Genomic DNA, 18,234 nt, shown 5'->3' with positions numbered 1-18,234 from the left:
TTTTTCTTGACTTTTTTTTTCCCCCCTGGGAATTCCCCCCCCCCCCCCAATTTACACAATGTCTCCTGAACACTCCAGTGACGACTGTTGAGTGCCTCTGGCTTCTGTTCCAATATGAACACCTTTCAGGGCATAAGTTCTAGGCTCCTGTGGTCTTGGTAATTGATGATGTTTTCACTGCAAGGTGTGGGCCTGAGACTTACAGGGCTCAATGGGGAAAGCAGATGAATTGACCTGGCTACAGCTCCTGCTCACCGCCCTGGTACAACATAAACCATCACTACCAAACATCCTTCAATGGGATCAAGAAGGGATGGCAATATATACCTATATGTATTACTAGCTGAGCAGGGTTAAAGTGATGCCTTCATTTTTATCTTGTATTAGCAAATAAAAATGCTTGGCTTGCCATGATAATTCTTTGTGAAAATCTGGTCTTCACTAATTCACAGTGAATTATAAAAGCCTACACCAAAACAAAGAAAAATCCACAGTGCCATGGAATGGATGCCTCTCTCCCTAATGTTGATTTCTAGGTCCCATGGCTTCCCTAAGAGAACGCAGGCAGGGGCACACACATACTGTATTTCAAATGGAGATTTTATGTAAGCTTATTTTTATAGTGATTCCAAGAGTGGCTGCTCTGCTTTTTATCTATGCAAACTGGAAATAAAGTAGGCACCCTGCCAGCTCCCTGACAGCAGGGCAGGCCCAGGCTGCCATGGGTGACTCGTACAATGACATCTAAGGGGTCCAGAAAAGAACCCTGACTAATGGCTTTTGGATTCCTCATGACCTTTGATCCTCAGTGACTTAGACCAAAATAAATGACCTAATTTCAAGAAACTACATGCAGCATGTGAACTCTAATGAGTGGGAGAATTTACCTGCTAAGCAATGATTAATAGGTATGTGCTACTTATAATAATTCCTTAGATCTTAGCCAAACTAGAGGGAATAGACTTTTCAGAGGCTCACTTTTGAAAACAAATTCACCTTCGAGGATGCCGTGAAATTCGAGAGAGACAGTGCCCTTGGCAGATAAAGTACACAAGGCAGGAGAAATACAAAAGGATTTCCTGGAGCAGACATTCAGTTGGCAAGAAGTACTAGGCACGAACACGTTTCTCCCTCAAATGCATGTATTCTTTCTGAAGTTAGTGATTCTGTTACTTTCCTACTGACAAAGGCTATCAGATCTGTAGGGTGAGAACAGGAACCGGGAGCCCGCACAACTGCTACGCCCTGCTCACACTCACGATGAACTCCCATCACTGCGTGGCGACACCAGAGTACTAAAGCTAGGTGGGGGTGAACGCCAGCGTGCAGTAACACACGACCTTCAGAACTACCTTTCACCCACCTCCAACACACGAAGGGACTGTCGACAAGCCCAGGAGGAACTGTTTGCCTTTCTGCACAGCCCCTACCAGAAGGAGAGACCTAAAGAAAACTCTGCTACTTAAAGGAAAGTTTTTACAGGCTGAAAAAGAACAAAAAGCTAGCAGAGGGAAAACAAAACACTTTAACAAAGATGATAGTAACAATGGGTCAAGTTTCGAAATGAGAGAAAATAAAGGTCATATTTTCATTTAAAGTATGTCACCTTGCTGTGTTCTGCAGATCTCTGCTTTGCACAGTGGGGTTTCCAGGCCAGCAGCATCATCCCGCTCCATACTGGGAGCTGGTTAGAAACGCAGGATCTCAGGCCCCAGGCCTCTGGATCAGAGTCAACATTTTACGAAAGCTCCCCAGATCCCAGATGATATAAATGCATACTAAATGTTAAGGAGCACTGCTCTAAAATAAGCAAAAGAATCTTCAATTCTATAGTAATTTTCATTTTTTTAGATGGTAGATTCTTATTTTTCTAAAGTTACTCTTTTTATTTTAATGAATTATTTAACTTTATTTATATATTTTTAATTTTGACCAGAGAGGGACAGAGTAAGAGAGTAAGAGAGAGAGAAAGAAAGAAAGCTACCAGGCTTGGGACTCCAACTGTGGTTGGCCATATGGGAGTCCAGCACCTTTAATCACCATGCCACCTGCCAGCCCCCTCTAAAGTTACTCTTTCACCTCAGTGGATCATGAAATGTGCATATTGTTAAGTCTTGTGACACAAATTCAGAGGAATGCTGTGTTAGTGCTATGCTGTATGAAAATGAAAGTGAAGAAAATATCTTCTATTTGGAACCTAAACAATCACCTATTTCTCTCCCTCATATCAATCTAGCAATATTTTCAATGATTTGATTTAGCATATCACCTTTAAGATTTATTTCATTTTATTTATGTATTTTTTAATTTGTTAAAGGGCACATGTCCCCACTAGAGAGAGAAAGAGAGAGAAAGAGAGAGAGGGAGAACCTCCAGGTTCAGGAATCAAACCATGGAGAGAAAGAGAGAGAGAGAGAGAGGGAGAACCTCCAAGTTCAGGGATCAAACCATGGTGGGCCATGTGGGATTTCAGTGCCTTAACCACCATACTATCTGCTGGCCCTAGCATAGATAGTATCACTTTTATAGGCTGGTTTTCAAAATCTAGAGGGAGGCTGTACCATGTCTGCTTTGTCATGAGTAAAGAAGGAAGTTGAGCAATTACTAAGTTCAGTCAGCATAAGAAGGTAAACAGGACACTTCAAACCAGCTCAGCTTTCTTTTTTTTTTTAAAAAAAGGGCACCTTTTCCTTCAAAGGGCCAGGATAACTTCCACCTTCCATCTTATTTTGGTTGTGAAAACCAGCTTTAGTCTCTGACACTCAAGTACAGTTGGACTTGCTGTCTCCATAGTCAATAAACCATTATATCCGAATTTAAACTATTTCTCTTAGGGTCGGTAATAAATTTTTGGCAATGGGAACAACGGGTGGGAAAACTAACACTGGTGTTACCCCAAAGCCTGCCTATTCATTCTCAGAGGTCACTACCTATGCCTTAGAACAGTAGAACAGCCCTAACATCCGTGTGCCGTGGCAGTCAACCTATGGGACATGTTACTCCTGTTAGTTCAAACGTGAAATACAGCATTTGTAGCCCTGGAGATTAACTGAATTATAATGCCACATTTGAATGCTATTTTGCAGATTTTTCCAAAGGCTCTGAGCATCTACTCCTTAATTAAATTTAATTTAGTTTCCACATAGAGTGTTATTGAGCATATTCACTTCGCCATACACGTCAGCTCAAAATACATCATCTTCACCTTCCAACGACGCCTTATGAAGATGTTTCCATGTGGGAACATTCAAATCTGATTTATGGTACTACTGCAACAACTAAGCAACTAATCTTCCAGTCTAAATGTAACACATAAGAACAACCTAACTGAAACATATAAATTCCACATATACTTAAAAATATTATTGTCTGTAATGTAATATAGCAGAATGTTTCTAAGCCTACAAGCTTGCATGCAGAAGCAGTTTTTCAAGCATTAATACTTAAATGGGTCATAGACACCACATCTGTCATTCTGTCCTGAAGTCTATGAGGCAAAACCAAGACTATGCTGGCCTATTGATTTTTCTAGCATTTGCTTTAATTTACTTAACCATTGAGAAATCCATCAGTACATAAAGGGCAACTGTCCATTACTGCCTCATTTGCAGACATTCCTTCCCCTCATTTTTGGTAAATATTTCCCTTCAATCGCTATGTGTTTACAGTGTAAAAACGAATTAGGAACGTGCACACACCTGTTTCTGCTCCGTAACTGCTGCACTGAGGTATACGTAACGTGCTTAAAGATAGAATAAATATCTAGACATTATTACATCTGTGTGCAAAGGGTGGTAAATTAGATCCTAATTACATTAACAGGGATTCTGCCTCCCAGCTTAAATTTTACATGAGCACTCTGCAAAAATCCAAAAGCTCTGCTGTGGTTTCTTTATGAGCTGGTGATTACAGCTACTTCCTATGCGGTCACTAAATATTCTGTTTACAAATAAATGAAGAAGCTTTGAGCCAACTTGCCAGAGTAATAATCTATTTTTTTCTCCCCCTCCCTCTTCCCAACATACCCGCGCCACATATGCATGGCAACAATCAGGAGCCCTGGCTTCATCTAATTACTCCATCACGTAATTTCACAAATTGCCTTGTCACTGGGGAGGCAAGTGCAAAACACGCTCACAGTGGGATTTCAGGCAGCAGCTTTCATTTACTACTCATTCCTTGTTAAATTAAACACGAAAACACCAGTTGTGTGAAAGAAGTCAAAAAGAATGCCTGCAAATGAGCTAGACAAGGATATCTCCTATTTACCATGTCACCCAATACGTGGTTGGCATCAGACATCTCAAATGGGAGCAAGCTCTTGCCTGGCCCATTCTCATTGCAACGGAGCTGCTACGAGAGACCATAGCCAAAGGCGAAGCACACGGGCGGGCTTTTCCAGAAAGTAAACTTCATCATCTATCAGCAGGACACATGGCCACATAGGAAAGAATTTGATATTCTCAAGCTCCGCGATTCTTTAGGCTTTCCGCTCTATGCAATAACTGCCCGTGATCCTCACATAAGAACGTGTATTTGTATTAGATGAATGATGCTAAGCCCTTTGAAGGTCTAAACAGCGTGCCATATTTCTATTCTGGCTAGAAAGGAGGAACCAAATTCCACTAATCTTTAAAAGTCCTCAAACGGAAAGATCATCCATCAAGTTCATACAGTATTAGGTGTGTTCCTTTTAAGTATTAATGCCTTGCATGTTTTTGAAACACATCAAGATAAATACTTGCCCACTGCACTACGGATGTGGGTGGAAGGAAAAAAGTGTACAGTGGGTGACATTACCAGAGGGAGTGAACCTGAGGTTACACTCCTGGAAGCTGACATTTTTATATCAACAACTAAACACAGCCACTGGTAATTAAAGGTATTGCTTTGTAGCTCAGGAGCCAGCGGGGTCAGGTACCGTTTTACATCACAAGCCAGTCCTTTATGCATGTAGATTTGCCAGCATTATCTGCACGGGGAGAAGGAGACATTAGCAGCAGCTGTCTCTCTGCTTTTACACTGAAAATTCTATTCATCCAGACAGGTGGAGTAATTTAAAAGCCAATGTGGTGCAATTTCGATGTGACTAATGTCACTGCCTACTAAAATGCCACCATTACCACTGTTTATGGAAACATTACTAAAATTACATTTTATTCATAAGAATTTTAGGATTCTGGTTATTACTAGCTTTAAAATGATCAGCCCTCGGTGTCATACCCCAGAGCGGCAGCTTAATTCTCCAGGGTTTAGCAGCCTTCTTTGCTGAGAAACGACAGTTGGATTGTAGTTTCAAGAGTAATCGGGGCTGCATAAGCAGTTTCCTCTATCTCCATAAAGCAAATTAAAGACATAGCTCTTTGGCGTCCTGGCCACGTGACAGGCAAAAAAATCTTCAAGGAGCTAAATTCTGTGTTAGAAGGTTTAGTTAGGATTTGCATGAGGAGAGATTCTTCACCCCCAAACCACTATCAGACATTGTTAGTAATAGACATGGGTAGAGATTTACATATTTCTATAAAAAAGGAGGAATGGTTACAGAATGTTTAAAATCTGAAATTCTAACAATGCAGAGATATTAAGATTGTTACAAGCCTTTCCAAAGGGTACCTATATCTGGAAAAGAAAACCCAGCTAGAAAAAGACCATCCTAGATCCTTAGTTGCTAACAACCATCGGATGACATGATGTAGGTTTTATTGCCAAACCTTCTGGCTCATATCTTTTTTATTTTTGAAAAAACATTAATTAGCTAGCTCATGCAATGAGATTATAATTACACCATTGAACTCCCACAATGCGCTTTGGTTTGCTCTGCTTTTGAGAAGCAACGTGGTGGAAAGCACATGGAGTTTCAAGTCAGGAGATCCTGGTTTGAGCTCAGCCAGTTCCTAGCTCTTGACCTTGAGAAAAATCATTAACATTTCCAAACTCCATTTTTGTCATCCTGCCTGTTTTAAGAATCTAATGTATGTGGAAATATTAAACTATAAAGCACCACAGAGGTAATTTTATCCATTTGATCAATTTTTTTCTTCAGCAGCTAAAAGGACAGAATGATCCAATGTCTAAATAGCCAAACAACTAATAGGCCAAATTTTTTTAGGTTATTAATTTATTAATTTTTGCTATAGGGCTTGTGTACTCACCAGAGAGAGACAGAGGCAAATCAATAATTTTCCAGGGGGAATGGTCACAAAGCAATCCCTTTTCTTCCAGTCTTCTCTTGGGGCTTTTGGGCATATGTACACACACACCTGGTGTGATTTCCAGCCTCCAGGTCAGGATTCAAACCTCATAGCCAGCCACATGGGTTCCTAATCGCCATGCTACCTCTGGCTCCAATAGGCCAATTTTTAAAAACATGGTAAAAGTAATACCGTGTGGGCAGGAGATCATTTTATGTATTTTCTTTTTTATTTATTCATTCATTTATTTTAACTTGACTAGAGAGAGACAGAGAGAGAGGAAGAGAAAGTGGGAAAGCAAGCCACCAGGTCCAGGACTTGTACTGTGATCGGCCATGTGGGTGTGTCCAGCACCTTAACCACCACACCACCTGCTGGTCCCATTTTATGTATTTTTAAAATGAAATTGAGTTGGGACCAGCAGTTAACATAATGGCTATGCTGCTAGACTCCCATGTAGTCGGCTGCGGCTCAAGTCCTGGACCCAGTGGCTTAAACTCACGCCAGGTGTGTGTGCATGCATGCTCAAGATCCCAAAAGAAGAATGGAGGAGAAGGGAGTGAGGCATGGCCATCCCCCCTGTGGGGTGATTTCTCGCTCGCTCTTTCTCTCTCTCTCTCTTTCTGGCGAGCGCATGCCCCCTAAAACAAAAACCTCTCAAAAAAAAAAAAAATGAAATTGAGTCATTTTTGTGGAATTTCTTTCCCATGAAGTTTGGAAACTGACTTTCCTTTAACTAGATAAGATTATTCCTATACTTCTATAAACTGTAGTAGAAATTATCTTTATGCTCTTTCTTAGGATGAATGTTTTTATTAAAAAAAAAATACCTCTAGCCCTCTGGACATCCCAAGACTTTTCAAGGACACTGAATTCTCTGGGACACTCATGTCATGGGACAAGTGATAGAACGTGGGCAGTATTGGAATGCCAGTAACAAAGTTAATGTAACAACAGATTGAAAAAAAGAACACCTCGAATATTAAGGACTGAAAAGCAAATACACTTAAGAGGTTAAGTTTTTATATACTGCCCCTCCTTTTTCTCCTAAAGAGATAATGCCATCAGTCATTCAAACTCAAAAAAAAAGATCTCAATTTTAGAAGGTTTTGAAAAATGATAAAACCAAGTCCTTTGAATATCATTTAAATACAAACTAATTTAGATTGTTTGCATTTATAACAAGTTATGAAGGTCTAACTTTTCTTTAGGTAGAGCAATACCTTTTGTACTTGGGATCTTTGCTTTTGGGCTACAATTTGCTGAGTAAAGGTGTTTCACAATGGCAAGGAAAAACAAGGAGGCAGAGGTCTTTAAAATATTGGAAAATTGCATGGCATAACCCTTTCAGCTTCTGTGCCTCCAAACACTCTCCACTGGCCCACCAAAAAAGAGGTGCCTTACCTGAGTTCTTCTTGAAAAGATAAAAAATTTAAAGAATGATTTATTTTATTTACTTTGTTATCAATCTTATTTTTAATTTGACCAAAGAGAAAAGGAAAGTGAGAAAGCAGGCCAGCAGATCTGAGACTCAAACTGTGGTCAGGCATATAGGAATTCAGCACCTTAACCACCATGCCACCTGTTGGCTCCTATCTGAATTCTGGAGAGCTCTCTACAGCTCTTGACACACTGAAGCAAATGAACATCAGTCCTCATGGGAAGCAAACCAACTTAACCTGGCTCAGGACCCCACAGACAGAGGGACAAGCAAGACTGACTCACTAGAACTCTTGTCAGGAGCCATCATTCTGATGTGGATCTACACATGGCCACCTTGGGGTATTCAGAACATAATTTTTGCTACCACATGACAGTCATATGCAGAAGGTAAGCTTGGATCATGACCTGAGCATCAGACCAGTGCCATGTGGTCCCCACTATTTAGTTGGCCTCTGGCATGGGCCCACATCAGCAGAAGCAGAAAAACTAGAACCCTGAACTATTTAGAGGATTAAAGAAGTAAAATAGATTGGCTTTCCCCACTAAAACTGGTAGTAGGACCAGCAGTTAGTGTAATGGGTATGTCGCTGAACTCCCACGTAGTCGACTATGGTTCTCGTCCCAGACCCGGTGGCTTAAAATTCACGCCGGGCGCGTGTGTGTGCGTGCCCAAGATCCCGAGAGGAGAATGGAGGAGAAGCGATTGCGGTGTGACCATCCCCCCTGGGGGGTGATTTCTTGCTTTCTGTCTCTCTGTCTCTCTCTGTCTGTCTGGCAAGCGCACGCGCCCTATAGCAAAAATCTCTCCAAAAAAAATTTAAAAATTAAAACTGGTAGTAATGGCAGGGGTTCAGAGATTTGTCTTATCAAAAAATGCCCAAGCACCTTGGGACATATGTGCGCACATAGTCATCTCACACAGAAAGAGAGAGATGATGGAGATATTTCTAGTTAAGTCAAACAAAGTATCCTGAATTCTAAGACATATAAATGTACTTTTGCTGGCATAATAACCAACCAACCAACCAAAACAAAATGGTGGAATCCTTTCTAAAATGAAACTGATTTTTTTTTCCTCCATCAAAACTTCATACTTTTTTTTTAAAAAAAAGAACTATTAATTTAACTTTATTTATTCATTCATTTGTCTTATCAAAAAATGCCCAAGCACCTTGAGAGAGAGAGAAGATAAGAAAGCCACCAGGTCTGGGACTCGAACCATGGTTACCCATGTGGGAGTGTCCAGTGCCTTAACCACCATACCACTTAATACTTTATTTTTAATTATTTTTTTAAAGAATCATTTATCAGCCCAACAGTTGGCATAATGGCTATGTAACTAGACTCCCATAGTCAACCATAATTTGAGTCCCGGACCTGTTGGCTTAAACTCACACTGGGCATGTGTGTGTGCATGCCCAAGATCTCGAGAGGAGAATGGAGGAAAAGGGACTGTGGTATGGCCATCCCCTTTGGGGAGTAATTTCTCGCTTTCTGTCTCTCTGTCTTTCTTTGTCTTTCTAGTGAGCGCACACGCCCTGTATCAAAAATCTCTCAAAAAATAATTTTTTAATTTTTATTTATCATTACTAACATTTTTAAATTTGCTACCGGGCATATGCACTCACCAGAGAGACACACAGAGAGAGAAATTGAGAAATCAAGTTGACAAGTCCAGGACTCAAACTGTGTCAGCATGTGGGAGTCCAGCACCTTTAACTACCACACCAACTGCTGGCCCCAAAACTTCATACTTTTTTTTTTTAGAGGTTTTTGCTATAGGGAGCGTGCGCTCGCCAGACAGACAGAGAGAGACAGAGAGATAGAAAGCAAGAAATCACCCCCCAGGGGGGATGGCCACGCCGCAATCCCTTCTCCTCCATTCTCCTCTCGGGATTTTGGACACGCACGCACACGCGCCCAGCATGAGTTTAAGTCACCGGTCCGGGACACAAACTGCGGTCGACTACGTGGGAGTCCAGCGACATAGCCATTACGCTAACTGCTGGTCCCAAAACTTCATACTTTAAGGCAAGGTATCACTAGGCATCTTAAACACTGAGAAGGCAAAGAATCACAATGAAATTACATAATATTCCTAAGGGTTGAATTGAGTATGTTTTTTTTTAAAAAATGTACATATTCACACATATACATGTGTATTCCAATTTTAAGTTGCATGTTCATTAACTGATTTTGATATTTTATCTTCAAAACTATATTGTCACTAATTGGAATAAAACGAAGACATGATATTGATATATGCTTTGAAGTATAAATGGCTGGCTAGTATTAAAATAGTTATGTGCATCAGTAACTGTCAACTTAATAAATTGTGCTTATGTGGGCACTTTTGCTTTGAACATAATCCTGTATTTAATTAGCCCCATTAAGAATATATCAGAGGCCAGCTATAGTGGCAAAGCAGTAACACAACACTCTGTGATGCTGAGGCCAAGTGGGAAGGTCCCAGGTTTGTGTCCCAAGGTATCCCTGCACACAGGTGCCCATAATCCAGTGCTGGCTAGGTCTGGGAGTGGATCGTGGCATTAGGACCTGTTAGAGATGTCTGTCCCTCTTTCTTGTTCTCTTAATCTCTCATGGAAGGAATAAATAATAATAATATACCAGAAAGCTAGACTATTGCATATTTTTATTTTTGCCTTGGAAATAAAAAAAAAATTTAGAGTAACCTGACAAATTGCCAGCCAGACCATACCAAAGACCCTTATAATAGGCATCAACTATCAGAGAAATGAACCAACTACTTCTTTGACTGAGCACAAAAATTTCTATCACACCCGGAAAGTAACACTGAGCCTGAGTGAGAGCTCACTAGCTTATGAGTCCTACGTACCTGGATAAATGGGCAATATTAAAGTTGGACTTTTGTTTGTACTGTGATTGTTTTTACCCCCTATGCCTCCTCATCAACCGACTGTAATTACCCCAGGTCAGAGGTGCATAACTAAGAGTGGGGAAGAAAGGCCGGGGCCAGGGGCAGGAGGTGGGTGAGCGGCTGGGAGAGTGGTTTGCCAGGTCACTAATGGCCTCTGGGGCAACGACTTGGAGAACAGGCTGGTGCTTCCCCTTTGATCTTCTAATTCACAATGATCATTAGTATTAACTCCGATTCTTCTGGGTGAAGAATTCCAGCTGTAGCCTTTTCAGTTTACCTGACCTAAGAAAATTCATCACCCATCCCATTAGGATTTCAATACCCAGCTAAGAGAAAGAAAAAGGCAGTTGCCCCAGAATCTAGAAACTACTCGCTTCATTATTAAACCAGAGTTCATATGATGCATATCACAGAAGAATTAGGACATGCTAATAGTCTCCTCAAGTAATTAAATAATCAATTATATTTTCCTTCTGAGACAGATGATTCCCACTTGGGTGAAAAATGGGGTTCTTATGTAGTCAAAGTTGAGATATTCTGTCTTCAAAGTAGCAAAAATCTGTTAAAATTAAGATAGAGGGTTTTGTCATTCCAGCCTGAGTTACTTTCGGCAAAGCCTGGTTCTGATTAGTGATGAAGATAAATGACAACTATTTGTAAGGGGAAAAACATTAACTTATAAAGATAATCTTTTGGAGTCTGAAGATCTTATATACAAAAGCCTGTCACTTCTTTGTACAGTGCATGGACATCTGAAAGAAAAAAATGTCTTCTCCTTCATACTTATTTTCAAGTATAGATAATAGGTAGTGAAAAAAAGAATCAAAGTTAACCTACAATCTCCATAACCACTTCCCTTGACTCAGGCACAAGAAAATAAAGGTATGTTAGGACAAGCTTGAAGAAGATACTGCCCTTCTCTGATACGTCGCAGTACCCTAACTGACACTTCAGGCAAGAATGCAAGTACAGGTTGTCCAGCTCCATCATCCTCTCAGGTTTGCCCCCGTATCTTTTCAGACAGGTAGCTTAAGAATGCTACCTAGTAGGACACAATGAGAATGTTCACTGTTAAAACCAGCAAAGTATAGAGGTGATAGATAGAAAAAGAAATAGAAATGAGAGAGGAGAAAATTCTATTACCTACCTATGTGTCTACCTTCTATCTGCCTATTGATTTTCATTAACCTTAACCAACAGAATGGGTTGTCTGGATACTAATTAGAAGTACTTTTTCACTGTAATCATTTATAACGTTTAGAGAGTCATCCTTCCAAAATTGCAAGCAGTGATATGACACTAAGGTGTCTCCAACAGATCTTGTTACTAAAAGCAAAACCAATGAAACAACATCTGTCTCTTCTAGTGCATTCAATTCCCAATTCAATTCCACTTTCTCCATCCTTCGAGTGGCGGACCCGCAGGGCACTTTTCATCTAATAGTGTTTCTATGGAAACACCATTCTCAACCTGGAAGATTCTATAGCCCCTCACATCGGCTTTATCCACAATGAGAGGAAAGCCTTATAAATCAGAAATCAAGACATAGATTTGGCCAAAAGAAAAAAAAAAAAGAAGAAGAAGAAGAAAATAAAAACAAAAACAAAGCAAATATGTGTATCTCACTTAGAAACAAAATTTATCTCCATAGTAACTAGGCCTGACCTAATGAGATCCTCAAGGTTAGAGAAAGGATGGGGAGTCAGAGAAAATGGGAATAAATTTCACCTTCAAGATGACCTTTCTATGGTCCATGTCAAATACTGACCCTTGAATTTTTTTTTTCCACTGAATCTGCAGGCTTGTGTTCTAACTACCTTCATTCACTGTAACTATCAGTATTCCTAAAGTACACAACAGCTCCATGAGGAAAAATATAGTCACTGCATATTTTAAATAAGAACTGCATTAACTGCTTTTCTATTTAGATTATATTCAAAAGTGCAATATGATAGGGTAAGAAAACAAAAAAAGGAACATCTCCTTGATTTTTAGCTTAAACATTTCATTTATTCCTTTTCTTAATGTTCACTAAGCCCTTGGATGGGCATCTTTCTAACACTAGGTAGCAAATGAACTGGTACATGACTGACTATGACTGACTGTGGTTCAAGTCCTGGGCCAGGAGGCTTGCTTTATCACTATCCCTCTCTCTCTCTCTGGTCAAATTAAAAAATAATAATAATAAATGATTTTTTAAAAACTATGCACACACAGTCAGTTTAAGCACTATGATATAGGTTACTTTCTGTTTGTTTTGTTTTTTCCTTAGGATATGTTTACTTGCCAGAGAGACCCTGTAAGGGAAAGTTAGAAGTCACCCTCAATGGGAAATGGCCACTCTGCAACCCTTCTTTTCGATTTCTCCTCTCACAATTTGGGGCAGGCACACACATGCACACATGCTTGGCGTGATTTTCTAGCAACAGGGTCCAGGACTTGAACCACGGTTGATCATGTGGGAGTCCAGCACCTTAACCACCACATCACTGGCTGGTCCAGGAGGCTACGTTTTAACAGTTAGAATAAAGTGTGCAAGAAGGAAAAAGAAACTTTGCTGTGACATACAGCCCTGAACTGACTGTGACCATGCTAGGACTCATATACCAATATTAAGTACTTTTTAATTATTTGCAATAATTTATTTTCAGGCAAATGCAAGCATTTCCATTAATAAATGCTTTTATTTTCTTTCCAATTCTCTTATTATCTAAATCATGTCAGTCACTCTTTTCAGTTCCAGGGAATAATTTCTTTTAAGAGACCTCTACTTACCAGCACTGGCAAATGTTCAACTACATCTAAGCTGAGATTTCACCTCACTGAAATTTCCTTCTACCCCATAATCACCAAAGTTTAAAACTCGTTTCCTTTTTCTTTTATTGTTTTCATTATACACAAGTATGTCCAGTTTAGCTTACTAGAGACTGAGAGTCCAAGAATGAGGCTTTAGTTCTCTCTTCGGAGTAGTAAAACGTGCTACTGATTAAATCTACCTGTGGATAACTACCGACCGGCACATTTTTCTTCCCATGCAGCCAGGGTGCAAATCCAGAAAGGTTTTTATTCAGGGCCCAATCTACTCCTCTAACACACAAACACTTGAGAGCCCTTTCAATGGCAGATTTTTGAAACTGAATAAATCCCAGGAAAGGATTGATCCAGTTACTTTAAAAAGAAAATAGCAATTTGCTTTCAAAAAAGGAACATAAGGTTTTTGAACATATCTTTTGGCATTTAAAAGTTAGTTTACTACTTACTAATAAATTAATACATTGTTTTAATTAGCCAAAATTTCAATTGCTTTTTAAAATATATTTGGTAAGATTTCAGAAAGAGTTTTTTGGATAAATTGCACTAATCACAAATCAATAATGTTATTTAAAATTTCTACATAGTCTTCTTCTATACAAATAAATTGTACATCCTTGAAAGATCTTTCAGAACTTGAAATAAATTACTAGAAGTTCAGTACTGAGATTTCAGTAGTTACATTTAGACAAACAACATAAAACTTCTCTTTAAATTCTAGAATTAGCTCCTGACTAAATATTACATAAGCAGTTCACACCATTCCTTCAAAAAAGATAATAAACGAGCAGAAAGGTGTTTCCTGTAACTGTAAATCTACTTACTCTTGCAATTAAGAGAAGACAAAGAAGCTCTTTCTCACTGGGAAAAGAGAACGGATGATCCCCTAACTTGTCTGTTTAGATGATGTTATAATAGCGATTAACTTTTAAGAAACCACTGTCACCATCAGTATTTCTATAGGAGTAGATGGAATTGGAGTGGGTAAAGAAGGTAGACATACCTACCAAAAACTAAGAGGCAATGTCTATGAGCACTCACAGAAACCCAAGGAGACATGGATGGATAGGCATCCCCTAATGGGCAGTGCCACAAGCAAGCAAAGACCCCTAACCTAAAGACAATAAGCCAGGTCTCAAAACAAACAAACAAACAAACAACAGGGAGTTCATGAATAATTTCTATTACAATTGTCCCAGTACTTCACTATCCACATAAACATTGCAATGCAGGTAGAAGCATGCTGATTACTAGAAAGTTTTTTTGTTTTTTTTTAAGAAGATGATATAGCTTTTTGTAAGGGTCTTCACAAGGGTGGTAAGATCCAGGAAAACAGGACAACAGGTGGATGAATAAAATAACATGCTTCTCTCACCTGACACTGTCTGAACAAATGATTATATTTCATTCAGAGGACACTCCAGCTTCATTAAAGACACAGTTCCATAGCAGATTGATATAGGGGCTGAAGAAATCTATTCACTCAGTATTAGTATAGGAAACAGAGTTTAGTTGTTACTTCAGAGTCAACCTGATTTTATTCCCTCAAACCAGCTCGTCCCCCCAGAGCAGATTAGCTGGTTAGCTCTGGTGCCGAAATATCATCATAGTTGCTTAATACTTTTGACCAATTGTCACTTCTCATTTAAATGTCACATTTTTTGTTTCTCATGGTATGCCCTCAGGACCCTAGTCTTCTTTCCCTCTCCCCTCCAGTTCAGTAGCAGTTGATAATCCTCAATAGGGAACTGGCACAAGAGAGATCTCAAAATATCTACATTTGTGCAACCAGTGTGATATAAGTTATGGTACCTGAATCAGATTTCAGGTAAGCATATTAGGATAATATAATCATAATTACAATGACAATTTAAATTTTCAACTAACTCTCCGCATTAACCCCTGCAGTCAACTCAAAAACTGTCCGCATAGACTAGTGACTATTTGGAATCATGTTGGAAGAGAAGGAAGGAAACTACTGTTGAGCTCTTCGTGATGTTCTCTGTTTGTATTTTATTCACTGAACTGGAAAATTTGGATTAATTTATACCCTCATGTGCTAGCAGAGGCACAATTCTATCCAGAGAAGCAGAACCAACATGGCCTTCAGATTTCCCTGAGTTTGTCTCCCTGTTCCAGAATACTGCACTGAGAAATATGTCTTCCAAAGTAAGTCAGGGCCTGGGGGTCAGCAAACTCTAGACAGATATGACAACACAGAATTAACTTTGATATTTAAAGCAAAAACCTGAAACAAAGTGAACTAGGCTAAAAATGGTAACAAAGAATTTTCTCCTGACAGGAAAAAAGTCTAGTATCTTGAACATTCATTCATCAATGTAACTATGCTAGACCTGTCTCAATTCCTCCTTTGTCCCTAATTTTGAAAGCCCTGGTCAACAATTTTACTGATTCTTAAAATATTATTTTATCCACAAATTTTCATTTTTGTCTTCCTTCTTAGATCTTATTAAACCAGTATGCACTTATAAAAATATCCACCAAAATATTATTACCATAAATATTTTGAACACAAAATTCATTCAGAACAATAACCAAACAAAATAAATCCCCTGGTGGCATAAAGCCCCAAATCTCCAGTTTCTCACATCTCCAGGAGAATTCCTGCAGTGAAAACAGCAATCTTGCACAGACAATATAAACTGTTACTCTGCTTGAAAAGTCACAAGGGACTGCACAGGAAGAACTGACTCTATATTGCTGTTTTCCTTTACAGTTCTAAATACAGGGACAACTTTCACTGTGGAGCTCTGACTCACATGAATGTTTTGTAATGGAAGCCAGTGCATTTGAGCCACTTAAAAGCAGATTATGTGATCATCTTGCCATTGTAACTGATTTAAATGTTCGTGAACCATTTGCTATAAAGGTTCACTGAAACACTAGAAGGTATTAAGTCTTTCTCTTTGGGGTTTGTCTTTCTTTTCCGTGGGAGCCGGTTTGAGGAACTTAAGGGTCACACTTAGAAAAGCAGGATCATTAACATAGATATGTAAAATCCCAAGTGCACATGAACTCCTAAACTTTATAACTTCTGAAAGTTAACAAAATTGCAATAGCAACTTCAAATAAAACTCCTTACATGGGGTATGTATCTAAGAAACAAGTACTAACACCTTTGTAAAAACTGTAGGAACACAGTGATTTTTAAAATATTCCCAGTCCAGAGGGATCATTTTTTTTTTCTATCAAAACTGGTTCATTGTCCATATTTAGTTTACATATGTCATTTAGAATCCACTTACTGTTAGATGCTGGAACAGCCACGCCCTCATGATATTTGTGGCTACTTTGGGAAAGATGCCACGCTTTTTGTGACGCTTTTTGTCCTTATCAGGGTCATCATCGTCACCTGTGCTGGGGGAAGCTACACTGTTGTCCAAGCCATCACCTGCAAACATAGTGAATCAAATTTTGACTGATGCTACCTTGACATGCTTTATTCAAATAGAATGCCTTTGGATATAAACAAAACCAAAAGAGCAATTTAAATGATTAATAGTTTCTTTGGTACTATTTTTATTTATTTATTTATTTTCCAAGACAAAGAGAAAGAACAAGGCCTAGGTTCAAAAGTTGGCAGGTCTAAAGAACGTCTTCCAAAGAACAGTGCTAAAGGTCAAAGGGAATGGAGGGAAATATCCAATCTCTTTAGTGGCTTTGTTGCCATGGTAATCATTCCAATACATATAGCTAAAGACAAGTAAGGGTAACTAGGGTCCCCAGCCATTAGCCGTGGTGCTGTGGCTGCCTGGGTGTTCAAGTCCCATATACAGTCACTGTTGTAAACTTGTGAGATGATGCATTTAAAATATCAGCTATTTCCACAACTGCTATATCTTAAGACTAGTTAAAACTAGGATGGGGAAAGGTGGGTAATTCATCACATAAGCAATTTGACATAGCAATGCTTCGAAGAGAGTGTTAATTTTTCTTATAATACAGAATATCAACTTTAGTAAGGGAAAAACCTCTGACATAGTTTTTTTAAGTTAGAAAACAATATTTAAGTAGAATAAAATAATGCTAGATTAACAGTAAATTAGAATTGTATGACACTAATAATTCAGGTAGTTTTCATAATTTCTTCTAGATTAAGATTTTTCTCACTGGTTAGTCTCCTGCAAACATATTACTCTATAATGGACCTATTTTTCTATTGATTTTTGTATGACATTTAAACTTCTTTTAGAGAGTATTTTGCCTCTGTGATACAGTGAAATAATAAATGTGGTATTCCTTTTATACTGCTACATTTGATGAGGAAAAGAATGGAATTTCAGGTCTTATAATCCATTGTCTAAAATAATCCACAAGGTACAAATGGAAAGTAGGTATTTTGTGTCTTGGCATCAAGACAAAACAACATTGAACTAACTCTACTATACTAAAACTAGCTTAGCTTCTGTCAGTCATCCTCTTCCAGGGGGTTAAAGTTCCCTCTGAAAGCTATTAGGTTTTAGAAACAAACAGGTGGAGGGGCCAGGTGGTGGTACAGTGATAACCCAACAGGATCCACATGGGAAAGGTCCTGGGTTCATGTCCCAGGACTTCCTTGAATATGCCAGTAGACTGGGCAGTGTAAAGACCCTGTTGAGGGATCTTCTTTGTCTCTCTCATGGAATAAATAAATAAATAAACTTTAAAAGAAAGGAAATGGCTATGCTGATCTTGGCCCAAAAGAAGAACTTTAATAGCCAGTCTTAGAAATGAAGTAACAAATATACCAAGAGCATATTCACTGGGTTAAATAAGTCATTGGGGTGGGAGGGGCGGCAGGTGGCATGGTGGTTAATGGTACTGGACTCCCACATGGCTGACCACATTTCAAGTCTCAGACCTGGCAGCTTGCTTTCTCACTTTCTCCTC

General features: G+C 39.1%; 1 protein-coding gene across 3 annotated transcripts in view; it reads right to left on the bottom strand.

Moving 5' to 3' along the window:
* MEIS1 (Meis homeobox 1) overlaps positions 1-18,234 on the bottom strand; it is a 161,998-nt gene that overhangs the window by 56,284 nt on the left and 87,480 nt on the right. For all 3 annotated transcript variants that reach the window (XM_006170608.1, XM_006170607.2, XM_006170609.2), the window contains one exon: positions 16,611-16,756. In XM_006170608.1, coding sequence (XP_006170670.1) covers positions 16,611-16,756 — 146 coding nt within the window. The remainder of the gene's footprint in view (positions 1-16,610; positions 16,757-18,234) is intronic.

The sequence above is a fragment of the Tupaia chinensis genome, unplaced genomic scaffold (assembly GCF_000334495.1).
Source record: "Tupaia chinensis unplaced genomic scaffold, TupChi_1.0 Scaffold148723_1, whole genome shotgun sequence".
In the NCBI taxonomy this organism is placed as follows: Eukaryota; Metazoa; Chordata; class Mammalia; order Scandentia; family Tupaiidae; genus Tupaia; species Tupaia belangeri.
Note: the sequence above shows the minus strand (reverse complement) of the source record. Positions and strands in the feature narration are given on the sequence as shown.